This window comes from Achroia grisella, unplaced genomic scaffold, assembly GCF_030625045.1.
Source record: "Achroia grisella isolate CSIRO2021 unplaced genomic scaffold, CSIRO_AGI_Agris_v1 utg840, whole genome shotgun sequence".
NCBI lineage: Eukaryota > Metazoa > Arthropoda > Insecta > Lepidoptera > Pyralidae > Achroia > Achroia grisella.
The window spans coordinates 1,007,756-1,023,133 of NW_026713038.1; the positions used below are offsets into that span (position 1 = coordinate 1,007,756).

The following is a 15,378-nucleotide window of genomic DNA, read 5'->3' on the forward strand; positions in this document are numbered from 1 at the left end:
GACATACGTATGGATATCGCGTCATATCTTTTTTGTGGCATCCGCATACGTCGTCATTCATAACAGATGTCCTGCTTTTAATCCGAAATACAGCTTAGAAAGCGTGGTGCACGGCAGCGGGAAAAGACGAGACAGAGGTATTCACGATGGTGACTCTGTACAAAGTGTATATGGGTGCGTTTTTTTTTTATGGTCGACAATGGTATGGTGTTCCACTTTGCGCTAACAGTTTACGCTGGCGGTGCATCAGTGGAGTATGATAAGATGAGCATGAGGTCAGGTCAGTTAGCACATCGTGGTAAATTCACTAGGAATTTAACATGAGTGCATTTTGTGCAGTACTGCTGCGGCGGCGGAGCGGGGGCAGCGGCCACCGCGGGCGGCGGCGGCGCGGGGGCCGCGGGGGTGGGCGCCGCCACGCTGGCGCCGCTGGAGCCGCACGTGCGCCGCCACTGGCTGATGGCGCTGCTCGTGCTACTGTACAAGGTGGGGGTGGGCGCCGCCACGCTGGCGCATGGCGCTGCTGGCGCTGCTCGTGCTACTGTACAAGGTGGGCGCCGCCACGGGGTGGGCGCCGCCACGCTGGCTGCTCGTGCGCTGGAGGTGGGGGTGGCCACGCCGCACGCTGGCGCCGCCACGTGCGCCGCCACTGGCTGATGGCGCTGCTCGTGCTACTGTACAAGGTGGGGGTGGGCGCCGCCACGCTGGCGCCGCTGGAGCCGCACGTGCGCCGCCACTGGCTGATGGCGCTGCTCGTGCTACTGTACAAGGTGGGGGTGGGCGCCGCCACGCTGGCGCCGCTGGAGCCGCACGTGCGCCGCCACTGGCTGATGGCGCTGCTCGTGCTACTGTACAAGGTGGGGGTGGGCGCCGCCACGCTGGCGCCGCTGGAGCCGCACGTGCGCCGCCACTGGCTGATGGCGCTGCTCGTGCTACTGTACAAGGTGGGGGTGGGCGCCCCGCCACGCTGGCGCCGCTGGCGCCGCCACGCTGGCGCCGCTGGAGCCGCACGTGCGCCGCCACTGGCTGATGGCGCTGCTCGTGCTACTGTACAAGGTGGGGGTGGGCGCCGCCACGCTGGCGCCGCTGGTGCCGCACGTGCGCCGCCACTGGCTGTTGGCGCTGCTCGTGCTACTGTACAAGGTGGGCGCCGGCACGTGCGCCGCCACTGGCTGATGGCGCTGCTCGTGCTACTGTACGCTGGATGGCGCTGCTCGCGCACGTGCGCCGCCACTGGCTGATGGCGCTGCTCGTGCTACTGTACAAGGTGCCGCACGCCGCACGATTCTGGCAACTTCTGCGTATCTGGATACGACTAATATGTTTTTGTATACTTGTTATCTGTTTTTTTTTTATATTTCATGATAATTTATATGTATTTTGTTCGAGAAATGTTTGATTACATTGCCTATCTATTCAACCTTTATTTTACGCCAAAAAATAACTTATCTCTGACCTCAGGGTCCAATCTCTGTACTAAAATTAATTAACATTGTTTTAAGCGATAAAATTGCTTATTGAGCCAATAGTAATAAATTTTTATCAAGCGTGATCCTAATCAAACCAATCCGGGTTTGTTTTGATTTTGTAAAAGGGCACCAAATAAATTAACAGAAGTACTTTATTATAATATCAATGTGGAATCACATAGTCTGTCACTTACAACAATATCTGTACTATATGAAGCATTTGGGAAGGTATTTAAAGTGGTTGTAAAATAATAGCCATTCGTGCGTAGTACCACTACGGGAGCGGCGCCATATGCGCGCAGGTGCAGGCGCTGGTGCGCGTGGTGCTGAACTCCGTGGAGGCGCAGTACCACCACTGCAAGCGAATCCCGCCCATGCTCGTCATGCCGCACCCGCTTCCTCACACTGCGCGTGCCAGGGGTAACTTACTGCAAATATCTATTCAAAAAAGCGACATACAAGTTTTATGCTTATTTTTCTTGTGATGAATCTGCGTTTCAAATGAGTGGTAGAATAAAAATATTACTATTCAAAAGTGCTTGTAAACAAGGACAACTAATGGTAAACGCTTGCCGCAGCCTATGGACGCCTGAGACATCAGGGTTGTCACATGTGCGTTGTTGACGCTTAAGAAACCTTAATACTTATAACTTCTTTAATATACCTTACTTGAAAAATCACATCTTGTAGTCTCTAGAGAAAAGTAAATTATATGTATGATAGTGTAATCTAAGATTTGACAAACATTATTAATACATTATAGACTAACATACATATGAAATAACAATAAAATTAGGTTAACAATAACGGTCACATATTTTCATTTTTTCATTTCATTTCAATAACTTTAATGCACGTCATACACAAGCAAAGAGTACATATGGCGGACTTAACACCTAATGGCATTTTCTACTTTCATTTATACTTTTATTTATATTTTACTCTCGGACACTAGACCGTAGTCGTACTAAGTTCTTATACATTACAGATTTAAGCCAGCCGTCTTTGAAAATGGAACACGACCCGCTGTCCGGGTGCGCGGCGGCGGCGGGCGCGGGCGCGGCGTCGGCTGCGGTCGCGGCCACGGGCGCCGGCGGGAGCGGGTGCGGGTGCGGGGGCGGGAGCGGGTGCGGGTGTGCGGGCGCGGCCGGCAGCCCGCTGGCCGGGAAGGGCAAGCTGCACAAGTCGCCCGCGCACATGCACACGCACTGGGAGGAGCCCGCGCCGCACAAGTAACGATACAACGCTCCTTTATTCATATGCTAGACCACCCACCACCCACCCACACTCGGGGTGTATTGTATTATGCGTCTAATTATAATAATAATCTCAAGACATTTCACACAGCGCCATCTAGACCCATGTTAAGCTAGCTAAAGCTTATGTTATGGGTACTAGATAACTGAGATATATACATAGTTTTTTTTTAAATACATACATATTATACATAGAAAACACCCAGACCGATACAAACAATCATACTCATGAATACAAATGTTTGTGCCGTGCGAGGAATAGAACCCGCGATCATCAGTCGTAAAGCGGTGTGATAGACCGCTAGACCACCGAGGTCGTCGATTAATTAAATAATTATCTATTGCTAAAATATGCATTAAAATCCTTTGAGTAGTTTAAAAGACATAAGTGTACAGACAGCCGATGTCATTTTATACTATGTAAAAAAGATCTTAGTTCCCAAAATAATCGTTATGCTACTTAACAGCTAATTTGTATATTAACCTAATTTAGTTAAGTTACTTATATTTACTTATTTCATTATTTTTTACTTGCTTTGATTCAAAAATTTATATTGATATGTAGTTTTAAAGATCTTTTTTTGTCACTTAATATATAGTATGTTATATATATATACTGTTCACTTTAATTAGGATGAAAAACATCCAGGATACATCTAATGTACACGAACATCACAGATCAACATCATCATCTCCCGTATGTGTTAACATTCCTAAGAATTAAGATGTTATTAAGAATCTTCAGGAGTTGGTTTAAGAAAATTATTTTTGCAGATACCAACAATGGAGCCTAGAACAAGAATCTTCTGAGAGCGAATTGATTGCCATCCCGGAGACAAGCGATAAATCCGACACCACTGTCCACGGAAGTACTGCGCCCGTTAGTATTAATCCCTTCCATTTTAAAAAGCTGGTTTATATTATTTTTTAATTAATGATAATGTAATTGTGTTCCTGTCGCTTTGTGCTAACGATTTACTAGCACAGGATAAGATGAGCTTGAGATCAGGTCAGTTAGCCCATCGTAACATTCAACAAGAATAAATCATGATAGTTAACAGGGGTGAAGATCAACCTAACCATACATTAATTATAACAATCAAGTTACTAGTCCACATTACTAACAATAAAATTTAATATATTAGATAAATGTATAGTAAATACCGGATATAACCACATCGAAAAGACTAGTATCTATAATTTTAATATTATTATGTAATTTCATTTATAATAAATATGCAGGGATCCTTCGATGAACCATCTCATTATGAAGATCCACCCAAAATCGACACACCAGCCACATCTGTACCGCCGTCACTGAATAAAATTGTAAGTAATTATACAATATACAAAGTAAATGATATATTTTTCATTAAATTGTAAATTTCGAAATATAATTTAGCCTTTTCCTCGTTTAGTATGTCTCACATTATAAATGTATAATTCTTATAATGAAATGAATAAATAAATAATAAATAAGGTTCAAATTGTATAATATGTTTATCATATTCATTGCAGCAAACAGCCACGGCCAGTTCCCGGTCGGGACATCAACTGTCCACGAGTTCGTCAGTATCCATTGGCAGTGATTCATCCAACTTGTTAGTACTCCTTCATAATACTTTTATTGTTTACTCGAATATATTCTCTTTCAAATTATTTAATGTATGACAATGTAACGGTGGTTTAGCTTTCGCTATTGGTATTTTCTAGTTTTATTCCTTCTTTTCTATTTGTATTATTTCTTAAAAGTACTGCAATGCATTTGTCTTTATTTGCAACATTGCAAAGTCTATTCTCCTGATGTTACGGGTGCTCATCGGCGGCTGTATTAACTTATTATAAGGTGAGACGGGAGAGAGGTCCTTTGTTCTTAAAAAAAGGCCATTAATTTCCACTGGCTGTTATAACAGTTACGCATTATACTAGTTTATAGTTAAGTATGATCCTGTTATCATGTTCAATGCATTGATCCTTCGAGCCGGATATTTGAAAAAACTTTTTCTATTTAAAAAGAACTAATAACATTACTTACCAGAAAATCAACTCCAATGAGCGGACAGTCAGTGGAGATCTGGCCAGATCAATTGCATGGCCAGCAAACTTCTCCACGGGCCAAAGTACTAGGAAAGCAGAAGCGGATAGTGGGTGAGTGAAATGCTCTGACGTTTTTTATTTTGTAATAGGAATGGCAAGTAGACATATAAAATGTAGTGCGTTACCTACAGTTTCTGAGGACTAATATATGAAATTTTAGGCACTTATAAACGTCAATTTTTTATTAATTCTATCGAGCTATCTATAATAATTTTGTTTGTGTAATCTGCTGAAATTGAGCTCTTTAGCGTGGCTGTAACGGTAAGCTGAGTCGAGTCCTTTTTACAAATATTTTATAGCAGCATATTGGTATTTAATCGTTTTATTATCTTGGTGTGGGTATGTCTATATATATCTGCGAGAAAGCAGATTTGCAAAACGTGAAATAGCAGTGTGTATTAAATGAGCATTGCTTGGTGTGTCAGTGGGCAGCAGCACGTCCCCGGAGACCGCGCCGTCGTCGGGCGGCTCGGGACAGTTCGCGGCCTGGCCGCCCGCGCACCACCACCACCACCACCACATCAAGAGCCCAGGTGACGCGCTACTACTACCGCTTACACCACCACGGCCCCGGAGACGGCCGTCAAGGTCGAGTTTAAAGGGAAAGTTTAATACGAACGAATCCGGTCACATGCAACCCTACCGGTACAACTACCATCGTGTTGCTGATTATGAACTCGTTAGGCGGGTCTTACTCATATTATCTTAATTTAATTTTAAAGATATATAATTTACAAAATTATGAACGAACGAGTAAAAACCAGACCTAGTAGTAACACCTAACTAAATATTTGGTGTGTGTCGTACCAGGCGCGGGGTGCACGTACGCGTCGCCGGAGTCGCCGCTGTCCCGCATGGAGGTGGCGTGGGGCGCCCCGCGCGGCCCGCCCCCCGCCGGCCCCGCGCCCCCCGCGCCCCCCGCGCAGCCCTTCCACATCCCGCCGCAAGAACGGTAACCGGTTTACTCTACACTAATACTATCATGTACCAAGTTAAAAATCAGACATAGACTCACGTAATTTAAACAACTATGCCGACAAGTCGAGTTAATACTTTTTTAATTTTTACACTAACTTGGCCACGTGATTGCGAAGTTTATACGTTTCGAAATTTCGATTTCTATTGCCTGAACTAGTTGTACACTGTGTCACTTAATGTATGTCTTTCAAACTTTATATGCGATTCCTTTATATATTAAAAAGTTCAGGCAACCCACTAAGGTCGTTGGAAAAACCTAAGACAATGTCTGATTGTGAAGACATAAAATAGTAAATTGTAATTCTTTTTAGACAATTCACATAGCGCTAGGTCTAAGTCAGTCGTATCTAATTCCAAAGTAAGTAATTTTTGTTATGAGTACTAGACAAGAAGCGTGTCTTTATACTAATTGCAATAAAAAAATTAGGTTACTGCCCATCGGCCCGAAGCCCAACAAAGAACAGTATCCAGTGTTCAACGCCTTAGTGGATAGGGTGCGGGAGGCTTTAAGTTTACCACCAGGTATGTATTTTTATATTAAATTTATTTCTTCCACCACAAAATGGTGCACCCATTTTACTCTGTTATCAAATGAAATGGTACATCAGTCTGCACTAACGGTTTACGCTGGCAGCGCACCAGTGGAGGATGCTGAGATGAGCATGAGGTTAGATCAGTTAGCCTATCGTGGTAAATTCACCATGAATTTATAACGGTGGTTTCCAGGGGGAACTACGTGGAGGTCAACCTGAGATATTGCCCCTTCCTTTTCCCTTTTCAGCAGGAATTAATCATGATGGATTTCAGGTGATGTCGACCCTCTAGTTGCGCACTAATAGACATCTAGCTCCCTCCATATGTTTGTTTGAGTTAAGTACTCGGTAATTCTAACCTAACTTTTTATAATACTAACTTTTATATCATAGATGATTTAACGGACAAAACGGATTCAAGTCGTTCAGATTTAGAACCAACGCCGACACCCTCGGATCGACCTCAGGAACTGAAAAAGTCTTCGGAAGCCAGTAGGTAATGGGCACAGATGTTATTTATTGCTATATTAGAAAGTTTAATAAATTCTGTTCTTATTTCTTTTATTTTTATCATAGAAGTATAGCATGATGGTTATTACCTCACAGCTGTAGCGTTATATATGATGTGATGAGGTGTTTACTTAATTTGATTCTTATAGTATCTAGGTAGTGAGTATACAGGTCTAATAATTGAACTACATTAGTAAGTTTAGTTGATAGTGAGCTACATGGCTTATTAGTAACGCGTACTCTTAATGCGGAGTCGTAACATGGACTGACTTTACACTGAACTTAAATCTCTGTTATAAGGCTTGGCAGAAATATTACAAGTCTAGGCACAGAAGCAATGTACGATATAAGTAGATACTTGATGCAATTTATCTCATCTTGGCGTTTACCAGTAACTCAATTTGTATAATGATTAAATAATATCTCTTCGTCTCACTGAACTGCAAAAATCGAGAGGGTTATTGGCCTTATTTTGCCCTGACAATTCATTCTCCTCTTTCTCTTCCTCATTCATCATCTGCTTCTTCCTTACTTCATTAGGATACGGTACCCATTTACCATCAGATAGGCCGTATGCTTGATTGCCACCATCGTAGTATAAAAAAAAATTTTGGGTCGGCGTAACATGTTTTTCTTTTCCATCCATCCTATTCGCAGTCTTCTCGTATTTTTTTTCTCTTGCTCATTGTTGTGTTTATACATATTTATATATTTGTACATATTAGTGTATGTATATGTTTGTTTTTCTGCGTGGTGAACAATATAGAATGTTCAATGATTTGTTTGTGACGTAGCCGGTCTCCGCGGCGACTGGCGCGGCAGGCGGCGCAGCTGGGCTCCCCGCCCGCGCCCCCGCCCCCCGCTCCGCCGCGAGCAGGTAAGTGACACTCTCGCCACGATCATCACACTCGTCACTCTTGTCACACTAGTGACATTCGTCACACTCGTCACCACCACACCACACACCAATATACCTTATCTACATACCTACATAATGATTTGGAGGACCACAATTATTATTCTGTCATTAGTTAGCGATATAACTCCATAATTCTGAACTAACGATTGAGCGGCCTTTACACTTCCTTTCGATTTGATTTGATTTAACACAACGTAAACATTAAATCTATCCTACAAATATAAAAAATGTATGTGTTGTACGCAGAGAGCTCGTGCCCGGCGGGCGCGTGGTGGGAGGCGGAGAGCCGCGGGGGTCGGCGGGCGGCGCACGCGGCCGCCCCCGCGCGGCCCGACACCACGCTCTGCTACCACTGTCAGTACCGCGCCTACACCTGCCTCCCCAGCCACACGTGCATTTGTTCTAGAATTTTCTAATTTTATATTACTCCTCATTTCTATATTATGTAAATCTGCATTAATATAAACTTGTGAGTTTGATGAATGAATCTTTGTTACTGTGTGTATAAATTGCTGTATGCTAATGATAGCGGAATTTAAAAAAAACTAATTTTTTTAAGTAATCAAACGGACTTCTGTAACATCTAATACTATAAAGAATGAAGGTTTCATCTGTCCTAAAATTATATTTGTGTAAAAGTTAGATAGAGAATCTAAAGATTTTATTTATCTAAAAGTTTTATGTATCTATCTAAGGGATTTAATTACATTTTATAATAGAAAACAGCAATTTACAAATCTATTCTATCAATTAGAAAAGATATATATATATCACAGCAAATAAAAAGCCACAGACCAGAACATCCATTAGAGACGGAACAAAGTACATAGTTTAGTGTAAGACGTGTAGACGGACAGATGGCGCTAGTGTTTATTTACAATACTATCGATATATCTAAATATAATATAAAAGTTATATGGATGTATGTTTGTGCGTGGGTGTGCGCGCAGGCGCGGAGTGCGGCACGGCTGCGGAGCAGTACAGCGACGAGGAGCTGGGGCTGTGCGTGATCGTGCTGGCGACGTTCGTGCACCGCGAGCCGGCCGCCGCCGCCGCGCTGCTGCCCGCGCTGCTGCACCACGTCAGCAGGTACCCCCCGTTTGAATGCAGTATAGCTACCGCTCTTAGCTGTACTGCATACACACGAGAGGTCCCGGCTGTATATCGCCGGCCGACGACCCCAACCGCCCCGACGACTCGCATCGTAGGAGCCGTGGAGTTATGACACCTTAAGATTGTAAACTCGGTTAGTTTTTCTTCGAATTGTAATGGTGTTGGCCGCAGCGGACTTTAATTTTTTTACGAATTATCGTAATGCTGTTAGAATAGTGAAAAACAATTAAAACTATTTCTAACAGCTCGCCTTTCTAGCGTCACCAAACGGTAGTAGGCGAGTACAGGTGGAAATCCAAACCCGCAGAAGAATTTATATTCAAACACCGACTCATGCCTGAGAGATACGAAATTTAATAATATAAAGATTGCATGAATGGTACCACGAACGTCACGTGATAACGTGATGTCCGTAATGCTTGTTCATATATATAATCAGTTACGGTTTACAATAAGGTAGGCCGTCTGCTCGTATGCCATTCCAAATGCGTCAACTAAAATATGAACTTTGATCAGCCAATGGATGTCTTTTAGCGGTTTAGAGTACCACTTCCGCGAATTCTATTCCTTGGACAATACAAACATTACTAAGAAACTATTCACAACCTTACGCCGATAGCAATATAGTACATTTCACAATCCAAAAGATTATGTACTAACGAAGTTTACAATCTTACGGTGATATACTATGATCTGTATGCAAAGACATTAATTTCAAAGACTCTGGCACTTTGTACAACTTTTAAATGTATATTAAAAGGCTGTACATAGTGCGAGACTCTTTATTTATATTGTTTTGTTTAGTTAATATGATCTGTGAAAGTATTAACATTATTAATATATTTAATCGGATCTTAACACGTATAATTATACCTCGCGATCTAGATTGTGAACTGATAAAGTTACAATTCTGCTGTGACATATACATAACCTATATGCATGGTTTAATTATAAGAGACTGGCAATTTGGACAACTTTTAATGACAGCCACGGTAGTCGCGGGTTCTATTCCTCGCACGGCACAAACATTTATATTCATAAGTATCATACTCATGAATGAATGAATGAACTCATGTTTGTATCGGTCTGGGTGTTTTCTATGTATGTATTTAATAAAAATAATCGATGTATTTGTATCAATTATCTGGTACCCATAACACAAGCTTTAGCTAGTCTAACTTGGGACTAAGTGGCGCTGTGTGAATTGTTCTGAGATTATTAGATCATTATTTTTATTAGTTTTAAAGGTTTTCCAAACTGTCCGGCTCTCATGTTTTATTACTCTGTATTTTTCATTTATTTACTCAACAGGTGCCTTTACACGTACGCTCTTTCACGCGCAAATAGTTTTTCATGCAGGAAAGAGAGTGCATGTAAATGTAGATAAAGAGAACGAGAAAGACCGTGCGCGTCGCCAGTGAGCGCATTCCCGCGTCTTCAATCGTGCGTGCGTATTTTATAATCCTTAATTATCATAGCAAAATGGCGGATATCTGTCTTTGGAGCAGAGACATATTTATAGAGTTATTAATAACTTTTAAATTTTAAACGTGTCTTTGGAAAATAAAATCTGGGGATATAAAACAAATTAAAAAAAAAATTAAAATAACATTACGCGCTCACGCGGAAAGAGTGAAAAAAAAAGTTAAATGCGCGCGCTTTCTCGCGCTAAATAGCGCGCGTTCCTGATGGCGTGAATGAACGTGTCGTGTAAAGGCAAATTACATCTTCAATTCACGAAGGTCTTAACACAAATAATTCTATGATATTGTATTGTATAGTTTTAAACTAGAGGTGTCCCCTACGTCGTCCTTTGCCGCCAGCGCTGCTCACAAAGTCAGTCGGTACCCCCCGTTTGAATGCAATATAGCTTCCGATATCATTTGTTAGCTGTACTGCATACAGACGAGAGGTCTCAACTGTATATCTTCGGCTACAGATTAGTGACGGCCGTGTTTGTGAACTACGATTCCGCCATCTTTCTTGGTATATATGATTGATGATTTGATGGTATATAGTAAGATGTGCACTTAATTATCTTAGGGTTGCCAATATATTTAAAAAAAAAACAGGGTTCTAAGTCGGAAAATCTAGAACTTCAGTTTAAAAACAGGACGCACTAATAGAGTTGCAATAGTTAAAATTAATGTTTATTGAAAATAGATGAAATGCAAGTCAAGAAATTAAAATTTCATATTTTTATAAAAGTATTTGAATCAATTTATATCCTTTTTTTTATTTTAATATTTGAAACAGAATTTTTAAATACCCAAGAATCATTTTTTGTATTCAAGACATGATGACGTTCTGGGACGTTTTGAATAGCTTTCAAGACGTCCCAGGACATTAGAAAAAAGGAAATGTTCTGGGAAAACAGGACAGTTGGCAACTCTAATTTATGTATATGTCACATCGTATTCAAATACATATTGTAGGCACCACTAGCGTCGGTTAATAAGTGTACGGAGTGCTGTGTGTCGCGATGTCTCGTTTGAAAATCCGGTGAAGGTAGTTGAAGAAACTGCCGACACCTATCAACATAGACATCGCTGCACTCTAGTCAACTCGTGATCACATCCCAGTCGAAGCGTCGTATATACCTTACGTAGCATTAAATTATTGGTGTTAAGACTCGATTAACTATATTAATAATGTTTACTACATGTTTCTACATAAAAATCTGTGTTATAAATGATGTTATATGTATAGTATATTAAGCTCTATAACATTAAACAATCATAGGTTTTATTTTCATATCATTTTCATATTATTTTTTATATTTTATTTATAGGATCTGAATATTTACCGAGGTAGCTAACCTTTTTAAAAGTCAATTGCGCGGATAATTTTATCTCATTTATTTCTACCGACAAACAGCTTGCTTTATAAGCTGTTAGAGTTTGATGGAGGAGATATGGCAGTGCAATTATAAAATACGGTGGCACTCCTTGGTTCTCAGACAACGTATGAAGGGTAGCGCAGGTATTGCATAATGGCGTACTAATGGTTGCTACTTACTGTCAGGCTGGCCGTCAGATTGTTTATCATTCCTTTTACATAAAAAGTATTTTTGTTCCTTATGTAAACATTCATTCTGTGAGTACTTACTGATTCATGGCCAAAATTTTCACTATAATATACGCAGTTGAAACTTAAAATTTTTCGTAAAATTATTCGAGTACATAAACATGTAACAGCTGATCTACATTTTTCTGTTATTGATTAGTTCCAATCCACTTGACCTAGCTGATGGCCTGATTTGTGGATGGTTGACGCAGAGTGGTAGCTACCGTCCATTAATAGGTCTTTGGATATAACAAAATGATTTTGGGATGCCCGTAGTGTCCCTTACGTTGATATGCCTAAGGACTAAGGAGTCATGCCTCCGTCATGCATATTTCAAACCGTAACAGTTAAGCAAGTATGACAGCGGATAGAAGTGAGATAAAGATATCCAGGTGAATGGCTTTATACAAATTACTACCACGGTTAAAACTTGTTTTCTTGTACACTATTTACATTGTTAACTGGGTGTTAACCTTTATTTACCATAAAATTATTCGTGTTAAAACCCGGTTCACAATATAAATAATCAATTAAACACGACAGTTTAAAAATAAATATTATTTTCTTCTATATTGGTTTTATTTAATTGCAGTTTAATATTATTCTTTATTGTGGTTCAGTATTGCTAATTGTGAACAGCTTAGAAAAAATACAAGCGGCTGTAAAATGAGGGTGATTCTGTATGGGTTAATGAGGGTGATATTCTTTTAAGCATGATAATGGAATGATGCACTAGTGGGGGTGATAAAATGAACATGAGGTCAGATCTGTTCCAGGGGGAACCGCGTGGAGATCAACCTAACATGGTACATTGTTTAGCAATGGGGGCATAAATCCACATTACTAACAATCCCCTTTCCCCTCTGGTGATATTGTGTGAGTTCAATGAGGGTGATATTGTGTGTGGGTCAATGAGGGTGATATTGTGTGGGGTCAATGTGGGTGATATCGTGTGTGGGTCACTGAGGGTGATGCAGGAGGTGGGTGCAGGGTGGTGCAGCTGGGCCAGTACTCGTGGCAGGTCGAGACCAATACGCGTCTGCCGGGCAGCGCGGTGTTCGTGGCGCACCAGTTCCTGCGCTGCGTGCTGCACCAGCTCGCGCCCAACAACGTCTTCTTGCAGATATTCTTGCAGAGGACTCCTGGTATGACGGCATCACACCACCACCATCATACTGTCACATTCGCTTTGTTCAAATTCTTTGTTTTAATAGAATTAAATACCAAGAGGGAAGCAAGAAGGTAATAACTTCATTTTGACTGTCCAATTTAGAAATACAAAAATGAATAATTGAACAGTTATATATATATGTATGTAAATAAATTTGAATTGAAGATTGTACATGGGCTCGCCACTTCATGGCTGCATGGAGTGTTATCATTATAAGGTTTGTAAGACAATCTTTGAAAAATCATATGAAAAAGTAAAAAATGTATGACTCGCACGATCCAAACATTTGTATTAATGAGTATGATTGTATTGGCTGTGTGTTATCCATATATATATATATTTATTAGGTATTAAAAAAATATATATAATATATATTAGTAACATCTCTCACTTGTTTAGTATGCATAGCCACAAGATCTGCTTAGTTTGGGACTAAATGGACTGTTAACGTTTTTTTATTATCTAAATTTGAAATTGGAGTTTTGTTAGTAAATCTGGGTTAATTGTCTTAGGTTATTATTAATCTACAGATCAATGTTCAGTTGCTCTCATTTTCTTCTTTAACAAAGCTGTGCGAAACCGCGTCTTATAGCTACCAAAATTGCATGCCAGTTTAATTACATTGTGTGTACCGTAGATTATACAGAACTGCTTATATTGAATACATAATTTTTATTATAATTGATGTAATCAGAGGTCTGATTAAATATCTGTGCTGCTCTAGACATGCATCTCTTAGGTGCCAATCTAGAGGTCATTCATAATATTACAAATGTAGAAGTATGTCTTGTCTGTCTGTCTTTGTTACCTTTTCAAGATTTAACGCCGGCATTTCTGCTTGTTACAAATTTTAATATTTATGGAAACATGTTACGGCTTCTGTGTGACTTGCGCATGAAGATTGTATCAAATTGATTGATTGTATTTAGACCGAATCTGTTTCACTGCTCACATGTAATATTATATATATATATATATATATATATATATATAGTAATTAACACATTACAAAAGGTAATGTATCAATTATACATACATACTACTGAATCCTTGATTGCTCATTCCATTTCCTGCTGCTAACGGTACCAGGCGAACATTATGTATCAAGTGTACAGAATGTATGAAATTTCAACAGAAAAGCAACGGTTGATGTTTTTCAAGAGTATTGCCCAAGCCTTCGTGGATTTCAACGAACTGTACCCGTGCGGTCCGCTGCAGCTGGTCATCGAGCATCTTAACTCGAAGAAAACCTTGCCTATTGACGTAAATATTATTAACTATTTCGAATTAATAAGATGCTTCGTACATTATGATACAGACGACTCGTATCCTAAACAAATGTAGAGGTTGAATTGTTTTGGAGTGTCTTTTGAGCAATAAGAGTGCTTTCATGTTCATCTTTCGTCTTTCTCTGATACCTGGGAAACCATAATGCATGCATTGGAATTGATGAACACCATAAGTTCTGAGTTCGGCATTTTTAATGGCTAATCGAGGCATAAACTGCATGCGCGAGGAGCATAGATATAGATGTGGATCTACATGTCTCTTATGCCACAGCACTTGAAGCTCGAGCAAGCGAGAATTGAACACCGCAATGTACTGGTGTAGATTTTGCTTAACACATCGAATTCCCTTTTACAGGGACATTAATAAAATTAAATAGAAATTGGTATTACTGGTTCTTATTTATGAGGATCATAATGTACGATGAGTCTAACATTATTCAAGTTTTTACTGTATTTTAAAAATATTATTAAGTTATTATGTTGAAGTTTTTTTTTTCTAATTGTATAAATTTAGCATTGCATATATAGAATGCAGATATATAAAAGATGAGGTATTATCTTTGACTACAATATCGAGTAACTAATTGAGATGTCGTGTATGTAACGCGTGGTCGCAGCAACTGAGCGTAATAGCGGGCAACATCGCCATGTACGTGGAGTGCCTGGCGCCCGAGGCGCTGGGGCCGGGCGCGGCGTGCGCGGCGCTCGTGCAGCAGCTGGAGACGCTGCTGCGTGGCGCCGCGCTGCAGCTGCCACAGCTGGACGATGTGCTGCCGCTGCTGCGACTGGCCGCCGCTGCGCTACGCGTGCCCGGCGCTGCTCAGCACAAGGTACTCGCTCTACTGGCGTCCGCCTCGCCGCCGCCTCGCCACGTCTCCGCTGCAGCAGCTGGAGGAGCTGCAGCTGGTGCAGCTAGACGACATGCTGCGCCACGCCGGGCATTTATTTTAATGAGTTGGATTGGAATTGTTCACCCG

At 40.9% G+C, this 15,378-nt stretch overlaps 1 protein-coding gene across 1 annotated transcript in view; it reads left to right on the plus strand.

The window, feature by feature from the left end:
• Positions 1-15,378, plus strand: part of LOC131852169 (protein unc-79 homolog) — a 57,498-nt gene that overhangs the window by 35,117 nt on the left and 7,003 nt on the right. The window contains 17 exon segments of the mRNA XM_059202810.1: positions 340-486; positions 1,739-1,889; positions 2,458-2,701; positions 3,500-3,605; positions 3,968-4,054; positions 4,244-4,326; positions 4,764-4,873; positions 5,248-5,355; positions 5,633-5,774; positions 6,228-6,322; positions 6,727-6,829; positions 7,638-7,753; positions 8,009-8,116; positions 8,713-8,851; positions 12,932-13,086; positions 14,248-14,375; positions 15,019-15,231. Coding sequence (XP_059058793.1) covers positions 340-486; positions 1,739-1,889; positions 2,458-2,701; positions 3,500-3,605; positions 3,968-4,054; positions 4,244-4,326; positions 4,764-4,873; positions 5,248-5,355; positions 5,633-5,774; positions 6,228-6,322; positions 6,727-6,829; positions 7,638-7,753; positions 8,009-8,116; positions 8,713-8,851; positions 12,932-13,086; positions 14,248-14,375; positions 15,019-15,231 — 2,235 coding nt within the window.